Source organism: Metopolophium dirhodum, chromosome 1 (assembly GCF_019925205.1).
Source record: "Metopolophium dirhodum isolate CAU chromosome 1, ASM1992520v1, whole genome shotgun sequence".
NCBI lineage: Eukaryota > Metazoa > Arthropoda > Insecta > Hemiptera > Aphididae > Metopolophium > Metopolophium dirhodum.
In genome coordinates, this window is record NC_083560.1 from 51,044,519 (window position 1) to 51,066,775 (window position 22,257).

A 22,257-nucleotide genomic window follows, 5' to 3' on the forward strand; every position below is an offset into this window, starting at 1 on the left:
AACAAGGCTCCACGTAAATAGGTTATATATAAATTACTTTATTCACAATAATATCATCAAATATACTTGGTAATATCATAGGCTGACTGACCGTTTTCGCTCAGAATCGTTTTTCTTATACAATGATATTATATCATTGAATTCAAATTTAACACCATCCATTACAGTAACCACCTTGTAACCGACTGTACAGCAGAGCGACATCCACTTACCCACCTTTTTATTTTATTTTATATCTATACATATAAAAAGCTAGGTGGACAAGTGGGTACCTCTCTGCTGTTCAGTAGTTGTCCAGCATATCGTTGTAATGGATGTATTATAATTGAATTCAATGATAAATCATTGCACTCGAGAAAACGATTCTGAGTGGTGACGTTGGGTCATACTTGTATAAAGAATCAAATTTAATAGATAACATTTTTTTTTTTTTTTTTTAATCTAAAATATCTCATGGCTATAATAATAGAGTAACTTTCTGGTGAATCCTTTCTTTTTGATAGAGGTAGAAAAACTTGTTGGGAACCTTCTATTACAATTTCTTATGTTAGCTATGAAAAGAAAAACTTTTATGAATTTTTAACTAAAAAATAATTTGGAAAATTTGGAAAAATTATCATGGCTATAAATAGCTCAAAAAGAGTCAAAATAGTTTGAACATTGAACATTTTACCATTTATGGAAAATGCTTATATAAATATTTGGTAAACATTTTATGAGTTGACGGTATTTGTTTTGGAAATACAACAAAATATAAAAAAATCGATCAATATAATTTACCGCTAAATATCAAATATCGTAAAAATTATAAGTTCAAAACACCATAAAAATTAATATTAATTTAAACTTATTTTTTTTGTTATAAGTAACTTGTTAGACACCTTTTTTTAAAAATTTCATTCTTATGCAAGAAAACTTGCATACATTTCTAACTGAAAAATAATTTCTCATGGCTCTAAATAGCCCAAAAAGAGTCAAAATTATTTGAAAATATTATCATATATGGGAAATGATAATTTTAACATTTGGTAAAAATTTAAAGTATCTAGGTTTCTAGCTCTGAAAATAAAAATTTTATAAATTTGAAAATGTACGACATTTTGATGAATTTTGTCAAAATTTGAACTTTGAATGCATACACAAAAAATCGTGACCATGTATTTGTGATATTTTTGAACTTACATTAATTAAACTTATAAGAAACCTTGTATTACATTTTCAAGTTTTTTTACTATAGGTGAAAAAGTTTTTATCGAGAATAATTAAAATAAATATATAAATATTTCTCAAGGCTTTAACTAGCTGAAAAAGAGACTAAATATTTCGAAATTGTTGCCATTCATTGAAAATGCTAATTTTAAGATTCGATGAAAGTTTCAAAGGTCTGCGGTTATTAGTTTTTGAGTTATGTAACAAAAAAATATCATAAATTTTATTCAAAAATTGGTTTTGAATAAAAATTACCACTATTTTTTCACTTTTTTTTGTTTTTTTGACGCTTTTAATTTCGACTTTCCAAAAGTACCAACTAGATTCACTTTTCTATCAAAAAAGATGCTGATATCGAAAATTGGAGCATTTTTACTATTCAAAATGTTGTTAAGAGACAGAAAAAAACACATCACCGCTCAGAATCTAAAATTAATGTCTGTCTGTGTCCTTTATGCATTCCTTAACGGCTTTAGACCAATTGTGATGAAATTTTTTGTGTGTGCTTGAATGGTCACCGGGATAAATATTATATTCACTATATAGGTTGATGTTTTATTATTTTTCCTTAAACGCGTTAATTATTTAAAGCAGACACAACATTTTATTTTAATAATTGGTATTAGCATTTATAAATACCTACTAGGATTTATAATCAATAGTATTAGACTATTAGGTAGGTACCTCAAGTTTTCTAAAATTAGTAGAATTTTAATTTATAATAATGAACATGTAAATATAATGTGATATTTTTTTAATCATTATATACCCACATTGTTTTTATTATGTGGTTACAGAACAAAAAGTGAACAGTTTTTAAAATTATACTTTTCTAGAATATACATTCATTTAGTTATTTGTATAATTGTGGTTACCAGGTGGCATTCAGTATTTTCTATTAAAAAACATGGGTAATTATAGGCGTAGAACAAATGCTTAAAGTAATGCATAGGGTTTGTCAATATATTATGCACTGTTATTCTAATATATTAAAAAAAAAAAAACAATGAATGTTTTATGAAAAAATAAGAACGAGCCCATATTTTTTGGAACGTTTATTTTTATGCAATTATCTTCATATATGAGGTACCTATATAAAAGTATGTGTTGTTGATAAAACGAAAATATTGTGTCGAGAGTTTTTGTTTTAGTGAGTAAAAGATTAATATATTACCAACGTACACCGGACTTGTCAAGATGAAATTGAACACATCACTTTTTATATGTTTATTTTTTTCTACTATAATTTCCATTAAGGTAAATATTAATACGTTGACATTGTTTATATGAAAATATAGACTAAAATGTTATTATACGTCTAGTAGATACATATTTATGTATTGCCGTATTACCTACACATAATAGTCTTTAAGTTACATGAACGATTACAATTTAAATAGGTATTTTAAATATAGAGATATAGGTTTATTATGATACTACATAGTACATTACTACCTACTTAAGAGGACGTCGCACCCTGCAGGTCTTCGTCTTCCACACGGAGGACATAACAAAATACAAATTTTCGTTCCCCAGTTTTTAGTGTGCTGTTATTTTTGATATTAGAGTGAATTGACCTATTATCAAACGTTTAGGTAACAACATTATATGTGTTCTCTCGTTGGTTTTTTATGATATTTTAATTTTAAAGTGAGTTATGTGTTTGTAAAACATTAATATTTTAAAATGCTCATAAATCACTTAAAAATTAAACTATCGTAAAAAACCAACGAGAGAACACATATAATGTTGTTACCTAAACGTTTGATAATAGGTCAATTCACTCTTATATCAAAACTAACAGCACACTCACTATTGAAACTGGCGAACGAAAATTTGTTATGTCGTCTATGTGGAAGACGGAGACAACACGTCATGCGTGTGCGACTTCCTGATAATGTATCTACGTCATCCGCTCGTATTCATTTGGCATTAAATATTATACCTAATTTATTTATACATAGGTACCTACTACCTACATAAAAAAAACTGTTTTTAGATTCTAGAATACGTAAGTTCATTATAATATGTACATTATAATTTATATTTTAAGTATATCGTACATCGTATATGTTAGTATGTTACTGTGAATGCTGGATGTCCGCAGTTGTTAAAAGCTTTACAGTCACCGATGTATCCATCAAAATCAATAGTGAATGTTGACGTGCTATACATAGGCGGTATATATATACCTACCTCTAAAACTCGGGATGCTACATAATTGCAAATGCCTCATAGAATTATGGTAGGGAGGAGACTTCATATTGATAAATGATAATAATAACAAAATATACCCATATAATAAATAATAATACTATTTTTATTATATTAAGATTTGACTGTTAAAACGTTCATATAAAACTCATCGGCGTTTAACAGTAATAATTAATAAACAGTCCACCAATTAATAGTACCTACTTCTATAAAGTGCTTTTTGATTGGCTAAAAATAGCTTGTATAAGGCAATCACTTTATCCGTAATGTATATCTTATCTTATGTCTATCAATTATAGGAATATGTAATAACTAATAATTAATAACAAATTAATATTATAACTATTAAATCATATTAAAGACCCTTTTGCCCCCCCCCAACTTTTAAAAATAGTTGAAAAGAAGTTGACGACTATAAAATTTTAGGTATAATAAACATTTTATTTTTATTTTTCATCAAAATGAAATATTTCATATACAATTCATGAAATATTTCAAGAAAATAAATTTCATGAAATTTCGTGAGTCGTGATGTCAACGATATCGTAATGTTGACATTTACATAGCGGAATTGATGACCAAAGAATTTGGTAAATGGTAATGCCGATTTTATTTTCTACAAACGTCACAATAATAATAAGTGGTGGCTGGTGGGTAAGGGTATACACGATGTAAGTATACAATAAGAAAACGAAGTGCACCACAAAAGTGCATAGTAGAATTAGTGAGCTGAGTATTTATGCAAGTGTACCTAAGTGTAGGCATGGTTTGTTTATTAATAACACCATGTTTCTCATTTTTCTTAACATATTATTTTTTGTTAAATAAAATAAATTAATAATACTAATATATCCAATAATAATAATTTAATGCATCTTGTAGTAGGTGCCTATTTCATGTATTATTATATATAGTCTATATTATATGTGCACATAAGTATGTCAACATTAACCAAAACTGTGTTGTGTATGTTAACAATTAACATTAACCAAAATCATCATGCAAATTTCAATATTAACTATAGTATCTACATAAATGTCCAATTTTTGAATTTGTCAACATTTGCTAATTTATGATGTATTAGGATGTATTAGGATATATTAGTGTGTCTAGGAATCAAGGATGTGTAGTCAACATTCACTGGATGACTGTCAGCATTCTCTTGCATTCACGATAATGTATGTAAAAATATTTTTTTATACTGGTAGATATAGGTATATTTAATCAAACCACTATTAGAAATGCAATGTTTAACATAAAATGATGGACTTTCTAACCTACCTACTACATATAAATATATAATAATAGTACTATAAAAGTTACGTATCTACTTAATTTATAAATATTAGAATAAATGATATTGGAAAGTAATTGTGGGCAATTTTTCGTTTTATTTATCACTTTGCTATTTATATCGAATTTTATGTCCTCGTTTATAATAATAATTTAATACAAAATAAATGTTAATGATAATTTAAAATACTATTGATGATTGTAATTTTTTGGCTGTAGTATTTTTATCAAATTGTCATATATAAGCTGTGTTTTGTATAAACAAAATAAACAATACGTAGCATAATTAAAGAATTACTTTAAAATACAGATTGTTGGTTATACATTAATAATTATAGTACATATGATAGAGAGTATAGACGAGTAGTGACAACACTACAACTTAGACAACAAATATCGGCTTCACATACGTGGCAACATATAAATATATAATATACTTAGGTAGGTAGGTATATAAGTATATTGGATAAAAATAATATCTTTCTATTTGGTGTACGGTGTACCTGTATCTATATGACTACATGTATGGCTTAGTATACCCAGTGGTGATCGGTACAACAGAAATTATAAGGTGCTGTGTGCATAGGCGCAATTAGGGGTGCTGGGGGGGGGGGGGGGGTGTTAGCCCCCCAGTTTTATCTGTAGCCTCATCCAGTATTTTAATCATATTTTGATGGTTGGTGCTGCCCCCTTCTAACCCCCTCAAGAAAAATGTCCCTAGTTACGACTATGCTTAATAGAACGTCGTACCCATATTAAAAATACGAGAAAAAAATGGATTATTCTAAACTTGCAATTTGCTATATTATGCGTTAGTAAAGCTGAGACAGAATATCATTTTTACTGCTAAATGTTTAAATTATCTTTTGTAGGATCTTCCTTTCGAATATAGCTATTTTTTCTTAAATAACCTACTCGTGTAGCATCAACCAACCACTATCTAATTAGAAAACCGATCGCTACGCTCGCGAATAATTATTTAATTTATTTCTTATTTTGATAATAAAACAACTTATTTGGCATAAAAAACCTTTACATAAAATACATTATTTATTATTACAATTTAGCTGTTTTGACTGGATCATTAATTATAACATGTATAAGTCAAGTATGATTGATGACTGAATTATTACGAGCATTTTTAAATTGAAATATTTTTCAAAGTTATGAGCTCTTGTTAAATTTATTTAAACTTGGGTAATGTAAACTTATCCCCCATACCCCACTTCCCTCTGGCTCTGATTGCAATACACTCCAAATTTAATCAGAAATAATATTTCTGTGCAGTCAGTTATTCATTTATTATCAAAACAAATTTTTAATATGTACTAGAGTCTAGAGACTAATATAGTGTATCTGAATATGATAAGTAAAATATTTCTTGATTTGTTCCTATAACAGTACAACCATAACCAATAACCTATGGTACATTGGCACATATTACATAATGTCCCTATTCACAACAAACGAGTAACGACGCTATATATAGGAATGGAACGAATATATATAGAGCTACAGTTCTTAAATATCATGGTACCTATGTGGCAATGTGACCACCAGGGAGGGTGGTCCGATGTCAGTGACACTCATCCCGGAGGTCCGCTATACTACCAGTGGTTCACTTAACATACGTGTACAATAAAGTAATATTGTTAGGTACCTATATAAATTTAAAAGTATGTTATTATTTTACACTTCAGTTATCGCAACTTTTTTTCGCATGTACCTATCTTAAAAAGGTTATTTGAAATAAAATTAAGAAGGGGGTTCGTGATGGAAAAAGTGTTTATCATGGGTTTAAAAACACCCCTATGATCCAATAGATATACATAAAACCTATAAAGAAATTAGGTAACTGATGACATTTATACCCAATAATAGCGAAAGAGAGAGAATAATATTCATCAACAAAAGTTATAACATTTTTAGAAAAGATAGCATACACCTTAGGTCCCGTTATATTAAACAAGTATTGACTATCTCTTTCTAACAATATTGGCTCTTGGGAAACGCGCAGTCTGTATATTAATATATCTATGCCCATGATTAGTAAAGGTAGGTAGACGTACAAACAAAGCGTTTTTTATTTTTAGCCATTAAATGAAATTTTAGTAGATATATGACGTGTTATAAACTAGCAAACATTATATTATTTATGTTATTTAATATTTTTAGTGGGAACTAGCGTTATTTATGACTTACGTTATGTTTTATAATAAATCTACTAATATTCATAGTTATCTTTCCATAATAAAAATAAACATTATTATAAAGATTTGGGAGAAGCTTGCAGTGGCGTAATCTGGTCAAGTTGAAGGGGAGAGATTGAATCATTTAACCCCATCACCCACCAAAAAAAAAAAATTGGTTTATATCATAAAAGCCGATCTGTAATCTGTATAATGTGAGTACTAAGTTGGGTTCTACATGTATAAATGCATGCATACATGAAAATAAATAATTACATACTATTTAATAAAGTTTTAGTTTTAAACTTTTAAATGTACTTTTTCAAGAAGATTTGTGGAATAATCTGCGTATAGACGTAAAATACTCAAAACTGCAATCTTCAAAAGGTTATAACCTTGGAACTGAGTCGACCAACAAATTCTGATTGCACCATTGTAGTTAACTCGTTGAAATATATAGATTTCTAAAAAAAAAACGTTTGGGCGCTAAACTGCATTTTTTTATGTAGATTCGTGGAAAAATTCTGCATATGCTACGCTTGCATGCACGCAAAATCCCGAACTTCAAACTGTTTTAACCTTGGAACTAAGTTTGACCGATAAATTCTGATTGTACTTACCATTGTGCCTAACTCGTTGAAATATACTTATTTCCTATAGGTTTCCGAAAAAAATTCCCAAAAATCGAGCTAAACTGCATTATTTCAATGTATTTTTGAATATTCAATTTGCAATAGTGATTATTCATTAGTGTTTATTACGTAATAGTATCTCAGTTATAACTACCATAGGGGATTTGGGTTTTTATTTTTTGTTTCTATAAAATATACTATATTAGTACCAATAAATAAGAAGTACATAAATATGGTTCACCAGTGAAAAAAATCATAGAGAGGGAGGGTGGAGATACGACACTCAAATCCCCCTTCTGTAATTACGCCACTGGAAGCCTGTATACAGTTTTTAAATGATTATTAATTATTATTGTTATATTTGTACAAATAAAAACATAGTGTAACTACCTATGCCAGCAATTCAGCAATTCAGAATAGGGATTAGGATTTGGGGGCAACATAATATTGAGAAAAAAACTGTAGGTTAGCTAATACTCCAAACCCACCCATGGGTCATACAATTATAGGTATATAACTACTATATGTATACACTGGATTAGACAAAATTCTCAGAAATGAGAATTGCGATACTATATACCTACTAGATATACTTTCCTTAGGGTTAGGAGTATCACAATACTAGATACTAGGTAAGTGGGCCATTTCACTAGCTGAATACTCGGATCATTCAAAATTGATTAAAAATGCAATAAATTAGATGATGGTTATTTTTGAAATGTATTTTTTGTATAATACATAAAGGCGTTTTATTTAAACAGTTAAAATTAAATTAAAATCCGTCCATTATCTGAATTTAATGATTATAGAAGACCAGTTGCGGACTGGTAAAAAAGGGCACGGGTTGCTACACAGTTTAAAGGGCAAATAACAAAAACTGTTGGGGCAAATTTAAAACATTATTATTTATAAAATATTAATATATTCTATTTTGTTTTAAAAAAAATTAAAAATTGAATATAGGTTAAAAACGTAAATAAGTACTAAGTTACAACAAACTTTCAAAATTAATTAATTAATCAAAATTGTACAATATTATAGATTATTAATAATCGTAAGTTGGTAATGATCTGCTGTTTATTAGGTGTCTTGAGTGTTGAGTCTTTAAATAAATAATAAGTAATATTAGGCAAATATATTTTAGGGCATTAATGTTAATGATTTACGGAAAAAGCCAGTAGCCAATATCCTATCCCATACAGTATAAAAATATTTCCCAACTATGGTTGTAAAAAAAGTTGCGTTAATAATTAGGAAATATTTTAGTTATATTCTTTCGCCCAAAAGTTCATATATTTGAAAATATTTCCAAAAAATATTTTTACAGAAATTTTATAAAAATATTAAGTCAACATTTTTATGCAATTATATAGTACAATATTTTTTTATCATAAGAAGAAAATATTTATAAAATATTATTAGTCAAATATTCATTATTCTACCACTTTAAGACATTCACAAAATATTATCGTTTCCCAAATGCTGTGTGGGATAAGGTGGCGTTTCGCAACCCATGGTACCTACGCGTACCACTAGTAGTATTCGGAAAGCTCATAGGTGGCACGCTACGATAATCTCCCTTTATAAACAAAATGGAATGAATCATTATTTATATTAAATATTATTTGTCATTGGGTTCATTTGATATTAACAATAATAATAAAAATAATAATTGTACATATTTAATTTTCTTTTTATGCATTAAATGCTTAGATATATTATCATAATTTTGTAGTTCCTAATAAAATAAAATTCCACACATGTAAAATAACGTACCTATACATTTTTGACAAGCATAAAAAAAAACTTAATTTGGTCAAGCAGTACGATGAAAATTTTCAAACTGTGTACACGGATATAAAAAGGTTGAGAACTGGCGCTATAAGGTATTCGCAACTAAAAAAAATATTATAATTCTTTGGTATAAAAAACAATGTACGTAATGTCCATGTACGTAATCAATAATCAGTAATCAGTAATAAATCGCCACATTTATGATTTATAGGCAATTGACTTTGACAAAGAAGAGTACGATTATCCGTCGACGGAAAATGTAGAAAACGAGATGCCCATAGAGGAAGACGAACAGGAAGTGGAAACCCAAGAACCCGAAACAGCCCCTTTTCAGTACAAACCCAGCAAACGGGTGGAAGAGATGGAGAATAACATGCCGGATAGCGCTAAGGTATTCATCGGGGTCGGTAAGTTGAAGGATACCATGACTGACACGTACGCGAGCGCGATGGCCACGGATACAGCCAAAGCCGGACTCGCCGATGCAGATCACGAGTGGCAACTGTTGCTCGAGGGTCCGGAAGCTGCCCGGGTGATCGGCACGTCCGGCCAGAACTTCAACACGATTTTCTCGTCCAACGACGGCGCAGACATGATCAACATGCTGGCCACCACCATGCACGTGCTATTAACCAAGGCCGGCGAGCAGAAGATGAGCTCTGGGCTCAGAGACATCATGTCGATGACGTACTCGTTGTTCACGTCACCCAACATGCCCGAGATCGTCAACAAGGCCGGTGGGCTGGTCATCACTATCGTGAACAAACCCGGTGCCCCGATGTTCACCAAGACGTACTGGAACGAGACTAAGAAACTCTTGTCTGATAAGAACCTCAATGAAAAACTGAAAAAGTATTTCGCCAACATAATATCCATGATGAAGTCATTAAGCGGAATGATGAAAGGCGGCAAGCAGTTACTAAACAGACGTAAACGTGCTATCGCGTAGTAATAATATTATATACATCATTCACATATATACAATATTATATAAGGTACATAAGTACATTTACAAACGGTATAAGTACCTACATAATATATAATTTATATAATAGTGTGGCAATGTAATTTTACACATAACACTTCCGTGACCTATATATACCGCATGTCACCCCGTTTGTACTTTGTTATAATAATACAATTAATGTTATAATTATTACCACTACTATTATTATAATATATGAAAAAGTATAATATATTAAACTAGCTGAATATCCCGGCTCCGGCCGTGTGCAGTTTGTTTTTGTGCAAATCCTATGTATAGAATATACGCTATAAAGGTGTATCTCAGTTTTAGTAAAGGTACCTCAGTTCACGGATTGGATTTAGCACTTAGTATATGTTTTGATGTGGTTTAAACTAGTTACTCTCTAAAAACAAACTGTGAGGTTTTTATGTACCTATAATAGATGCATACATCGATTCGTTTTTAAGATATAGTTTTTTTATTTGAGGCCATAAGCGTGACAATTTAATGCATACTTGATCTGCCTGAGTAACCAATGGTAATCACTTAGAAACATAAAAACGTTTCCATTTTCACCGTAAATCTCAAGATCCCTGTTTGGCCATCTCTTTAAAATGCATATATATATCAGAAAATCCTTTCGTATTGCATATCTTGAGCATTAGAGGAACCACTATTCCAAATTGCTGGTTTGTGAGTTTTGTAGTTTTTGAGACGCAATGATGAGTGAGTCAGTGAGTGGTAATTGGATTTTATATAATATAAAGATGATAATATATATTTAATGATTTTTACGACTGTGGAATCAAGTGTATACAGTCATATACATATACAGCTGTTGTTGCGCCGTTATCCATACAGCGTAAAAATATTTTCAGGAAGATAATATAGTTGTCAAAATATTTTAAAAAGTTGCGTAAATAATTAGGAAATATTTTAGTTGCACATTCTTTGGCCCAAAAGTTCATATATTTGAAAATATTTTATAAAAAACATTTACAAAATATTTTAATCATATATTTTCAAAAAACATTTTTACGGAAACTTCATAAAAATATTAAGTCAACATTTTTATGCAATCATAATTTTCGGGTGAAAAAGCGTGAAAATTTAATGCAATAAGGCTCCTGATATATAGGCACAATGTTTTTTTATAAGCATTTAAAGTTCAAATTTTGACAAAATTTATCAAATTTAAAATATAATAATTATTTTGTAGTTAAAAATTTATAAAATGTTCAACTTTTGTAGGTAAGGATTGAAATTTTAAAACAAGGTTCCCCGTAAATAAGGTAAATATATAAATTACTTTATTCACAATAATATCATCAAATATACTTGGTAATATCATAGGCTGACTGACCGTTTTCGCTCAGAATCGGTTTTTCTTATACAATGATATTATATCATTGAATTCAAATTTAACACCATCCATAACAGTGACCCACTTGTAACCTACTGTACAGCAGAGCGACATCCACTCACCCACTTTTTATATTAAAAAGAAGGAAAAAAACATTTTGCAAGTGGAATAATAAAAGCACGATTTTCAAAATTATAATAATTATAGAAATTAAGATATGCATTTGAATACTGCACAATATTTGTTCTTTTTCAAAAGTATTTTTCTCCCACTATAAAATGTAAAATGAAAATTCGATCTTAGATCCAACGGGAAAAATATTCTCTTTTTAAATAAAAAAACAATTAACGAAATCAGACTATCCTACAAGGTGTGAGTTTTCCCTGTGAAGTCATTTTCGTTGATATAGTACACCGTATCAACCCTCCCCACGAATATAAGTATTAAGCTATAGATCAGTGGAAAAGTATTAATTGGAAAACCCAAAACCAACACCCTAATAGTAATAATATCATAAAATATGCTTAGTAGTTAACAGTTAGTACGCTGGTAAAGCTTCTTTGCTCCTAATCGTTTTTTGTTAACTATATACAATGATAATATACCACTGAAATACTGAATTCAAATTTAACACATCCATTACCCCCTCGCCCCTGACAATTTCCTGCGGACACCCTTGGGAATACCAATCGTACACAATATTTATTTATTTATTTTATTTAATATCGGTAAAGATTACTAGGCCTCACTGAGTAAAACTCGTGTGGAGGCCTAGGAGTTATCTTATATACAACACATTTACATTTATCCTTTTCTCCTTAAATAGCTACTCAAATACACAGTAAAAAAGAAAAAAAAACAATAACAGAAAAACAGTAATATAAGTTTGAACAGTTAATATAAAAAAAAAAACAAGTTGTATGTGAAAAAAAAAAAGCAAACAATGGTAGTGTAAAAAACAAATTAATCCTGAAACTTCAATATTGTAGCATCGTATTCATGGTGAAGCCAATGAGTAATGTATTTTTTGAAAATAGAAAGAGACATATTAGCTACTTCTTTGGGCATTATATTATGTATATGTGTCCCAACAAAATCATACACTTTACGACATCCAGCTTTTTTTGGAAATTTTAGCGAATAGTTATTAGTAACATATCTAGTGTTGACTTTGTGATTTACAGGAGATAACAGATTTTGTTTTTTTAGGAAAATGGTACAGGTTTTTATATATAGCTTATTTATATTAAGCACATTAAATTCTTCATATAATTGTTTTGTAGAATATCTCCATTTTTTGTTACAAGCAACTCTAATAATAGTATTTTGGCATTTTTGAAGTCGTAATAGCACATTATCATAGACGCTACCCCAACCAATTATGCCATATGCGATTAAGGTTCAAAGAGAGTTAAGTATATAAGTTTTATGTCTTTACAATCTAGTATTTCACGTAGAGATTTCATGATGAAAATCATCTTTCTCAACTTATTGGTAGTATTAATAATTTGATTTTTCCATTTCATATCATGACACATTTCGATACCTAAGTATTTGTAATTTTTGACAATGGAAACCGATTTACACTGGCAGTGATTTAATAATAAAGTTTTACATTCATGGATTTTTAGTTCATTTAAGATAGGTAGGGTACATTCAGATAGGGAGTGAAGTAGTATGGCTGATTTATCTAAATTAAGAAATAGGTTGTTTTTCTTTAGCCAGATTTTAATTCACAGTAAATCAGCCTCAATATTAGTGAAAACTTTTTCCCAGGTTAAACCATTACAAATCAATACCGTATCGTCAGCGTAACAAATAATATTGCTATTTAAGTTCAGAAGTGTTATATCATTTAGCTGAATATTGAAGAGTACAGGAGAAAGTGTTGTACCCTGAGGAATACCACATATAATAGTTTGCTCACAAGAGATGATATCATTTATTTTAACCCTACGTTTCCTTTTTTCCACATATGATTTGAATAGTGAGTGAGCCGAACCAGTAATACCTATGGCTTGCTTTTTTTTTAGAAGCTTTACAAGGTCCACAGTATTGAAGGCTTTCGCCAGGTCAAGATAAATAGTTGCGCATTTTTTTCCTTCTTCCAGTGTACTATAGATCATTTTGGTTACATTAGCTATGGCTTGATCAGTGCTTTTATCGGGTCTAAAACCATATTGGTGTTCAAATAGTAAGTTATTCGATTCTAATTAGTATACCAATCTTGCTTTTATAATTTTTTCAAATATTTTTGCTACATTTGATATTACAGATATTGGCCGAAAATTACTAATGATAGAAGTTAGACCTTTCTTGTAAATGGGTGTTATAATTGCTACTTTAAAAACATCTGGAATTTTATTTTGGGTTATACATAGATTAAAAAGATGAATGAGAGGTTTAACAAGAAAAGTAATATATTTTTTAAGAAGATTAGAGAATATGTTGTCGATACTAGGCGATGCATCATTTTTTAATTTAGAAGTTGCTTCTAGTATATCTTCATGTGTTATCAGCTCAAATTTATTTAAGGGGGAATTTGGCATAATATTGTATTGTTAGATTGATGGATGTTAGACAAGTTATTTACATTAGCATCGTTATTTAGTTGTGTTACTAGATCAGTTGCCACATTTATCAAATAGTCATTAAAATTATCGGCTAAGATTGAAGCTGGATTTCTGTCATTAGGTTCAGTATTAGCTTTTATATTATTTAGTAACTCATTAAGATTATTTGATTTATTGTTTCTGGATATGATATCATTGATTAATTGTCATTTGTGTTTGGTATTGTTCCCGGATTTATGTATTTCTTTTTTGTAGTATTTAGTTTTAGTTTCTTTTATTAAATACGTTAGTTTGTTTCTGAATTTAAGGTAAGTCTTTTAGTTTTAGATTTAAAGGATATTTCCTAACTTGAAGGTGAAGGTGGTCTCTATGCCTTATGGAATTAACCCATTAGCACCGGAGTTTTTTTATTCACAATTTTAACCAAAATTTTGTTGAAAATGTATATATTAACCTCAAAAATGATTGTAATAAATCTATGTTGCCATATGGCAACGTACGGCGTTAATGGGTTAATTAATGCGGTGGTGGCCCATGGTTTAATTTTTTTAGTTTTAGAATTGAAAGATATAATATACATACAAATAACTCATTTAACACTATAATAATGTTATTAATTATAAATTATTATATGCAATTTAGAGGGTCACATTCTGATAAAATGGTAAAATTATAAAAGTAAATGTAAATACATAATTCAATAACTTTTATATAATTTGAACCAACTCCAAGTGGCCCCTTTACAGGGGCATGGCCCCGGTTCCCCTTAGGTTTTCACAGATAGTGTACATATTATGGTAAAATATTACAATACATTCAGCATCAATGTTTAATTTCAAAGTATTTTATTTGATTAAACAATTAGAAATTGATAAAACATCAATAAATAATTTATTATAAATTATACAAAGTCATGCATTTCTTACAATATAATAAATCTTTTATGTATTATTGTGTATTTATTATATCATATATCGTCGCCTCAGTTCAAAACTGCAACAACTCAAAAAAATTCAAAAATGAGTTATCTATGTGAAATTATTCGCAAAATTACGACGATTTCGATTCTATAACGCAATAACTTTTAGTTCAATTATTCACCTCTAGAGGTCGTTTATTTCATTCTAGAACCAGTAGTTTCATAATGGCATGGTTACTTCAAAAGTGAAATAAATAGACATATTGCGTTATTGAACTGATAAATGTTTGTAATTTCTGAGTTGATACCATGAATATAAATAGACCATCTTTATAATAATAACATTATTATGTATATTTCTATTATTACCGTGATCATGGACTATCTTCAACCGTGGTTGATACAAATGAATGTAATAAAATATTTTAATTATTATCAACGATTCATTATTACCATTAACCACAAAAATATTTGTATCGCGACTCGTGAGTTGAAAATCATTTGTGTAATTTTGTTTTCAATTTACTATTGTCTTAACGACTTAGCAGAACAATAATTGAATATTCATATATTCATTATTTTATTATTCAACAGAATGTTACGTTCTAAAAGGGCCAGATTGATGACAGAAGTTGCTAGATCTAACACTGTAAGTATAAATTAATGACATTTTTACCAATTAATGTGAAATTGGAATAGTGTGGTTATGATAGTACCTATACACTAACAATATGATTATTTTTTAATATTATTTTTAGAAACAGAATGAGACTGTTACTGTAGTTAAAACTGCAAATAGTGGATCAATATTTATTGATGCAACTAAATTATCTGATGTGCAAGAATGGGTAAATGAAACGGTGACATTTCCTGTTTCAATCAATGTAGAGAACGACGACGATGTCATAACAAGTAAACTAAAGCAGAAATTATCATTTTTATATTAAAAAAATATTATTATTGTAGCAATTATTAATAATTATTATTCAATTTTTAGGTGACATTAAATTAGGTGATTCATTTGATGAAGACTATGATGATGAAGACAAAGACAAGAACTATGAGCCTCCATTAGTCCAAAGTACTGAATTTGTTGAACTGCACGAAAATAATCAAGAACCTCCATTAGTCCAAAGTACTGAATTTGTTGAACTGAACGAAAATAATCAAGAAAAACAAAAGAAAAATAGCAGAAAAAGACTAAAAAATGAAGGTAATTGGAAAAAAACATACAAAAAAAATTAAGAAATGAAGGAAAAACATATGTGTCAGGTTCAAATTTAAAAGTAGTCGCTGCCAGAAAACTAGGAGTTCCTTGCAATGAAAAATGCAGATTAAAATGTATTAATAATAACTATTGATGAACGTAGAGTAATCCATGAAAAGTATTGGGAAATGGGAGACTTAAACAGACAACGTGAGTTTATAATGAGACATATTTATTCAATAAATCCCAAGTATTGAGCCCGTCTAGACAGTATGAGATCCTTAAATTATGGTTATAATCTAGAAGTTAATAATGTTACCATTAGAGTGTGTAAAACAATGTTTATGGCAACATTAGGTATTAGTAGTAGAGCTATTTTTACAACCACTAAGAAAATGAATGATGGTATACTTGATGTTGATAAACGTGGTAAACATGGTAATATTGGACGAAAAGTTGATGAAGCAACAAAAGATACAATAAGAACTCATATTAAATCATTTCCCACAGTACCATCCCATTATTGCAGGGCAAATAATTCCAGACAATTTATTGAAGGAAGTTTAAATATTTCAATGATGTACAGGTTGTATATAGAAATGTGTAGAGAACAAAATATTGAATATGCCAAAAAAAATATGTATCAAAATATTTTTAACAGTGAATTTAATATTTCATTCTTTAAGCCAAAAAAGGATTTATGTATGTGTTGTGAAGCGTTCAAAAATTTAAATCAATCAGATGCAGATAAATTTGATGTGGAAGACCAGTATAACAAACATCAAGAGGAAAAACGCTTAAGCAGACAAGAAAAGGAATATGACACTTGTGATAAAAATACCATAATTAGCTGTTTTGATTTGCAGGCTGTATTAATTACACCATGTGGAGAGGTTTCTCAATTTTATTATAAAAGACGCCTAGCAAGTTATAATTTCACTATTTATAATGTGAAAGATAATGAAGGGACTTGTTATTTTTGGCATGAAGGAATGGGTAACAGAGGTTCATGTGAAATTGGATCATGTCTGTATCAGTTTATAAAAAAACAAGAAAATAAAGAGAAAAAAGTTGTGTTTTACTGTGATAATTGTGGAGGACAAAATAAAAATAAATATGTAGTGTCAATACTAATGTACTGTGTTATGACTCTAAACATTCCATCAATTGCTATAAAGTTCCTTACAGTGGGTCATACTCAAAATGAAGGAGATTCAATGCACGCAAGAATAGAAAGCGAGGCTCAAAGAATACTAAAGAGTGGTCCTATTTATGAACCGTCTCAATGGGTGAGTATAATCAAATGTGCCAAAAAAAATGGAAAACCTTATATAGTAAATGAAGTACAGCAAGATGAATTATATGATTTGAAAAAACTATCAACAGTAATAATTATAATATAAATGAAGATGGTGATAAAGTGTTGTGGAATTCAATCAAAGTTTTTGAAATAGAAAAAGATAATCCTACAATATTGAAATACAAGACAAGCTACAATGAAAAAACTTTTAAAAATATTAACGTAAGACAAAAAAAAAGAAAATCAATTGATTTCAATATCCCAGAGTTAAGAACATTGACTACATCTGGTACAATTAGTGATGCTAAGAAAAAAGATCTTTTATCTCTTTGTCATTGTAATGCAATTCCAAAAAGTCATTGGGAATTTTATGAAAACTTAAAATCATCATCAACAGACAAAGACAACAATGAGAATGACTTAAGTGACTAATCCAGAAATGTGTATGACAATAATATAATATTATACAATGTAAATATAAATTTGCTTATAGGTATGTTACTTATAATAACAAAGATACAGTTATAAAATACAAGTTATTTTTTATTTCATAGATTACCTATATTATGTTTTTACTTCTACAATAAATTGGTTATGTTATTTTAAATTGTAAATACTTAAAAATATTTATTATTTATAAAATACCTATCTAGTTAATAATTTATCATCCTAGTTAATTTATGCAATATATCAATTTATGTGTATAGTGTTTCAGTTCAATAATGAAATAAGTCTAGTTGTTGCGTGTATTTAGGTAAAATTTTAGTTCAATAATGCAATATGTCTAGTTATTTAAAAATGTTTGTAATATTTTGATTCAATACTGATATATGTGTTTAAGTACACTTTGTAAATTAATTATACTTTAAATTTATATTATAATTGGGATTTGCTTATATAGTAACAAGTGCATTCCAAATTTGAATATTCTATTTATAACCAAAAATTATATATGATAATTCTAAAATATTAGGTTTTTTAAAACTGTTATATCTCAATAATAGTTTTTCTGAGTTATTGCAGTTTTGAACTGAGGCGTCGATATTATGTACAATGGGACCACGTTTACTAATTAATTATACAATTTAGTGACTAATGCCTTGTCAACAATTACTACACCACTAAAATTACTCATAGTTTCCGAAATTTCTTTCATTGATCAGGTATTGGTGCTGACGTCGTATATTTCAACAGAATTCAACCGCAGTTCCACCTTGCCAACAAACCATCTAATGCGATTACACCTAGATTAAAAAATGTATTTTAATTTAATACAATGTGACAGATATTATTTAAAATATTGATACCAATTACTAGAACCGCTTTGAGGTTATATTAAATATGTATTATTACCTGTACGCCAATAATTTTCCTTTGGTGATCATGATCTTCCCATTCTCTTATAACTACAACATCTTTTTTGTGTTCACTAAAATAGTGAACATAGCCCGGAAATATTGACTAGCAGATGCATTAATACAGACTTGTGTCCAATAACTATTGTATCATCATCAGCTTTTAGCCTTATATCACTTATAACTACATACCTAAAACAAACATTTATTATGAATATTTTTTTATTATTTCTATAATAATCCCTTACTAACGCTTACAATTTTAAATTCGACCACGTTGATGAAGGATAGTTTTTTCAAAGGAGAGGTTGCAGAGTGACAAGTGACACAGTAAATAATTATAAGTAATTTATTAAGTTTAAACAGTATAATATTTTAATTAAATTATATAAATTTGAGGACAGAGCGAAAAGAAATTAGTTATTAACATTGGCTAAAAAGTATTGGAAATAGACTTAAGCTGGCGGCGATGTGGAGAACAAGCTCCATGACCAACTAATTCTGTATTTATATAAAATCTATATGGATAAAAACGTACACGGTAGAGTCTAGGAAATGGATATCAAGTTTGAAAGGAAGCCGATCTAGATATTGTTATTGCCAAAATGAGCAAGCGTATTATTGGCAATTACTATTTAAGATTTAAAGGTTTGTTTTCGTCCTATTTTGGCGGACGATTTTTAATCGAAAACAGATATAAATTTACTGTCAAACCCATGGTCCGTACATAATGTACGTAGTTCCACGAATAATCGATAAGATTTATAGTCTTGTTATTGCTATCATAAGAATATACTTATGATATTTAAAATATAGAAAATGACTCCGTCGGTTTACTACATATATATTATATTATTCAAAACATACCTGCGTAAAGATTGTAAAACATCAAATACTGTGTATTCAATATTTGAATAGTTTGATGATTCACATTTATTGGATTTCGGAACACCCATTTGTTCACTTTTACAATACAATAAACTGTGTATTGCATTCATCTCTTTTATGGACAACACTCCTTTTAAAATATGATGCAAATTGCAAATAGTTAGTGTATGGTAGCACAGACTCCGTATCGTTCGTACGCGACACAACGACAGGACGTGTTGTCGCTTGCCGAAGGACGAAGGATGCGCGGCATTCGACACTTCGACCATATTATTGTTCTATGCTTCGACAGTGGTTTTGTTTTGAAAATTAATCGGCATTCGGCAATGGCCTATGAGGCATGAGCTGCTGCTTATAGGTTAGGAATATAATCATGATCATATTCGTGATCATGACTTAACACATTTTTTATACAGTCATGGCAGTCATGACAAAGCACCAAACTCCGCTTCTGATAACTTCACGAAATGAGTCGCACGATTAAACAACCACAGGCTGCGCTGCGTACGCTAGGGTTTCTACGTTAACCCGCGTAAGATAAGGATTATAAATGTTTTTACGTCTTTTGGAACATATGAATTTTTTTGAAATTTGAACCATGACCGTTCTTAGATTTTATAACATGTACTCAATACCGTTTAACAAGTGAGGCAAGGACGCTATTGCCGGTATTGAGGAAGACTATTCCGATATTCCAAGCAGGTTTCCGACCTAATAGAGGCCTTCGTGACCAGGTTTTATCTGGAAAGAGAGTTCCTATAACATTAATACTAAAATAGGCGTAGTATTTATTGATCTTACTGTGGCCTATGAGCTATGACACTGTCTAGAAACTAACTATTACTCAAGAGTCAAGGTAGCAAGAATAATACTCTGCTAACCAGGCGTGGACTGGTGGAAAAGGGCACAGGATGCTACACAATTTAAAGGGTTAATAACAAACTTTTTTGGGACAAATTTAAAACATGTAGATTATTTATAAAATATTAATATATTTTATTTTTTTAATAAAATATTAAAATATTGAGTATACGTTAAAAACGTAAATAGGACAAAGGTACCAAGTTACAACAAACGTTCAATCAAAATACGATCTGCTGTTCATTAAGTGTCTAGAGAGTCACTGTGATGGATGTGTTAAATTCAAAACCTATGATATAAATACATATTGTATATGAAAAACGATTAAGAGCGTGAGCGAAGACGGTCTGTCAGCCTATAATATTACTAAGTATATTATTTGATGATATTATCGTGAATTGTAATTTATTTTACCATTAAGTATTTAGTACAAGGTGCTGTAGGTTAAATTCATTTTTTTCGAAAAAAATGCATTTAAAAATGACAGTGTGAATAAAATATAATATACCTAAAAAAATTTAAGTACCTAATTCAAAGTCTTTACATATCTAATTTCATCCAAATTTTAACTTAGAATGCTTATAAAAAAAACCTGCGTTTACTGTTTATATTGTGTGCCGATGACGCCCGACGATGCATATCCCGACGGTATTTTTGTTTATAAACTATAATAATTTCGTGTATTAGAGTATTAACACATTGATGGACATTCTGAATTGTTGTGTTTTTTTTTGTGTAACTTTAGAAACGCAATTACATACTACTGCTATAGCAGTGGTAATTTGACCACTGTTATAGCAGTACTGTCCACCTGCATAGTAACTATCAGGTATGTATATCACTACTGCTATGGCGGTACCGTCAAATAAATTATTCAATATTTATATTTATAAAACAAAAATATATAGTTTAAATCAAAAACTTCTGTTTATTTTTTTGTCTAAAAAACTAAAAAAATTATGTTGGTACATAGCAATAAAATAAACACAACTCAGTAAACTTATTTTGCTTAGAAAATTATTAAAAATATGATCCAACTAGATCAGTACAAGTATAACAAATATATAAATGATTATAAAAGTATAAAATTGATTATAAATGATTATAAGTGTTCTTTTTCGTGACAATTCAAATAATTATAAACTTTTATGAAAGTCTTCAAAACATATTCCAACACAAAGTAAAACATCGCATTATCTGCACTGGTATTGAGTTTGTTTTTTGTACACACTTTGCAATTCTTGTAATACACTTTCCTTTTGAAGTTAGGTGGAGGTCGAATTTTTTCGTGGTAATGCCTTGATAACCTTTTTTTGGGTTCTTTATCATTTAGATTTTTAAAAAATTGCAAGGCTGTTTGGAACTTTCAACATACTTTTTATCAATATAACTCGAAAATCTTTAAAACGCATAGAACCGCAACCCAAGTAACAATGAAATGTTTTTTACACGTTTAATAAATATTAAAACATTTCAAAAATAATGTTTTTAAA

The 22,257-nt window shown here is 29.2% G+C and overlaps 1 protein-coding gene across 1 annotated transcript; it reads left to right on the plus strand.

Annotated features, from left to right (window-relative positions):
- Nucleotides 1-2,306: 2,306 nt before the first annotated feature.
- Nucleotides 2,307-10,545, plus strand: LOC132936874 (uncharacterized). Its single transcript, XM_061003655.1, has 2 exons — nt 2,307-2,466; nt 9,543-10,545. Exons 1-2 carry the CDS (start codon nt 2,407-2,409, stop codon nt 10,278-10,280), a joined length of 798 nt encoding a protein of 265 aa, XP_060859638.1. The 5' UTR covers nt 2,307-2,406; the 3' UTR covers nt 10,281-10,545.
- Nucleotides 10,546-22,257: the final 11,712 nt, after the last annotated feature.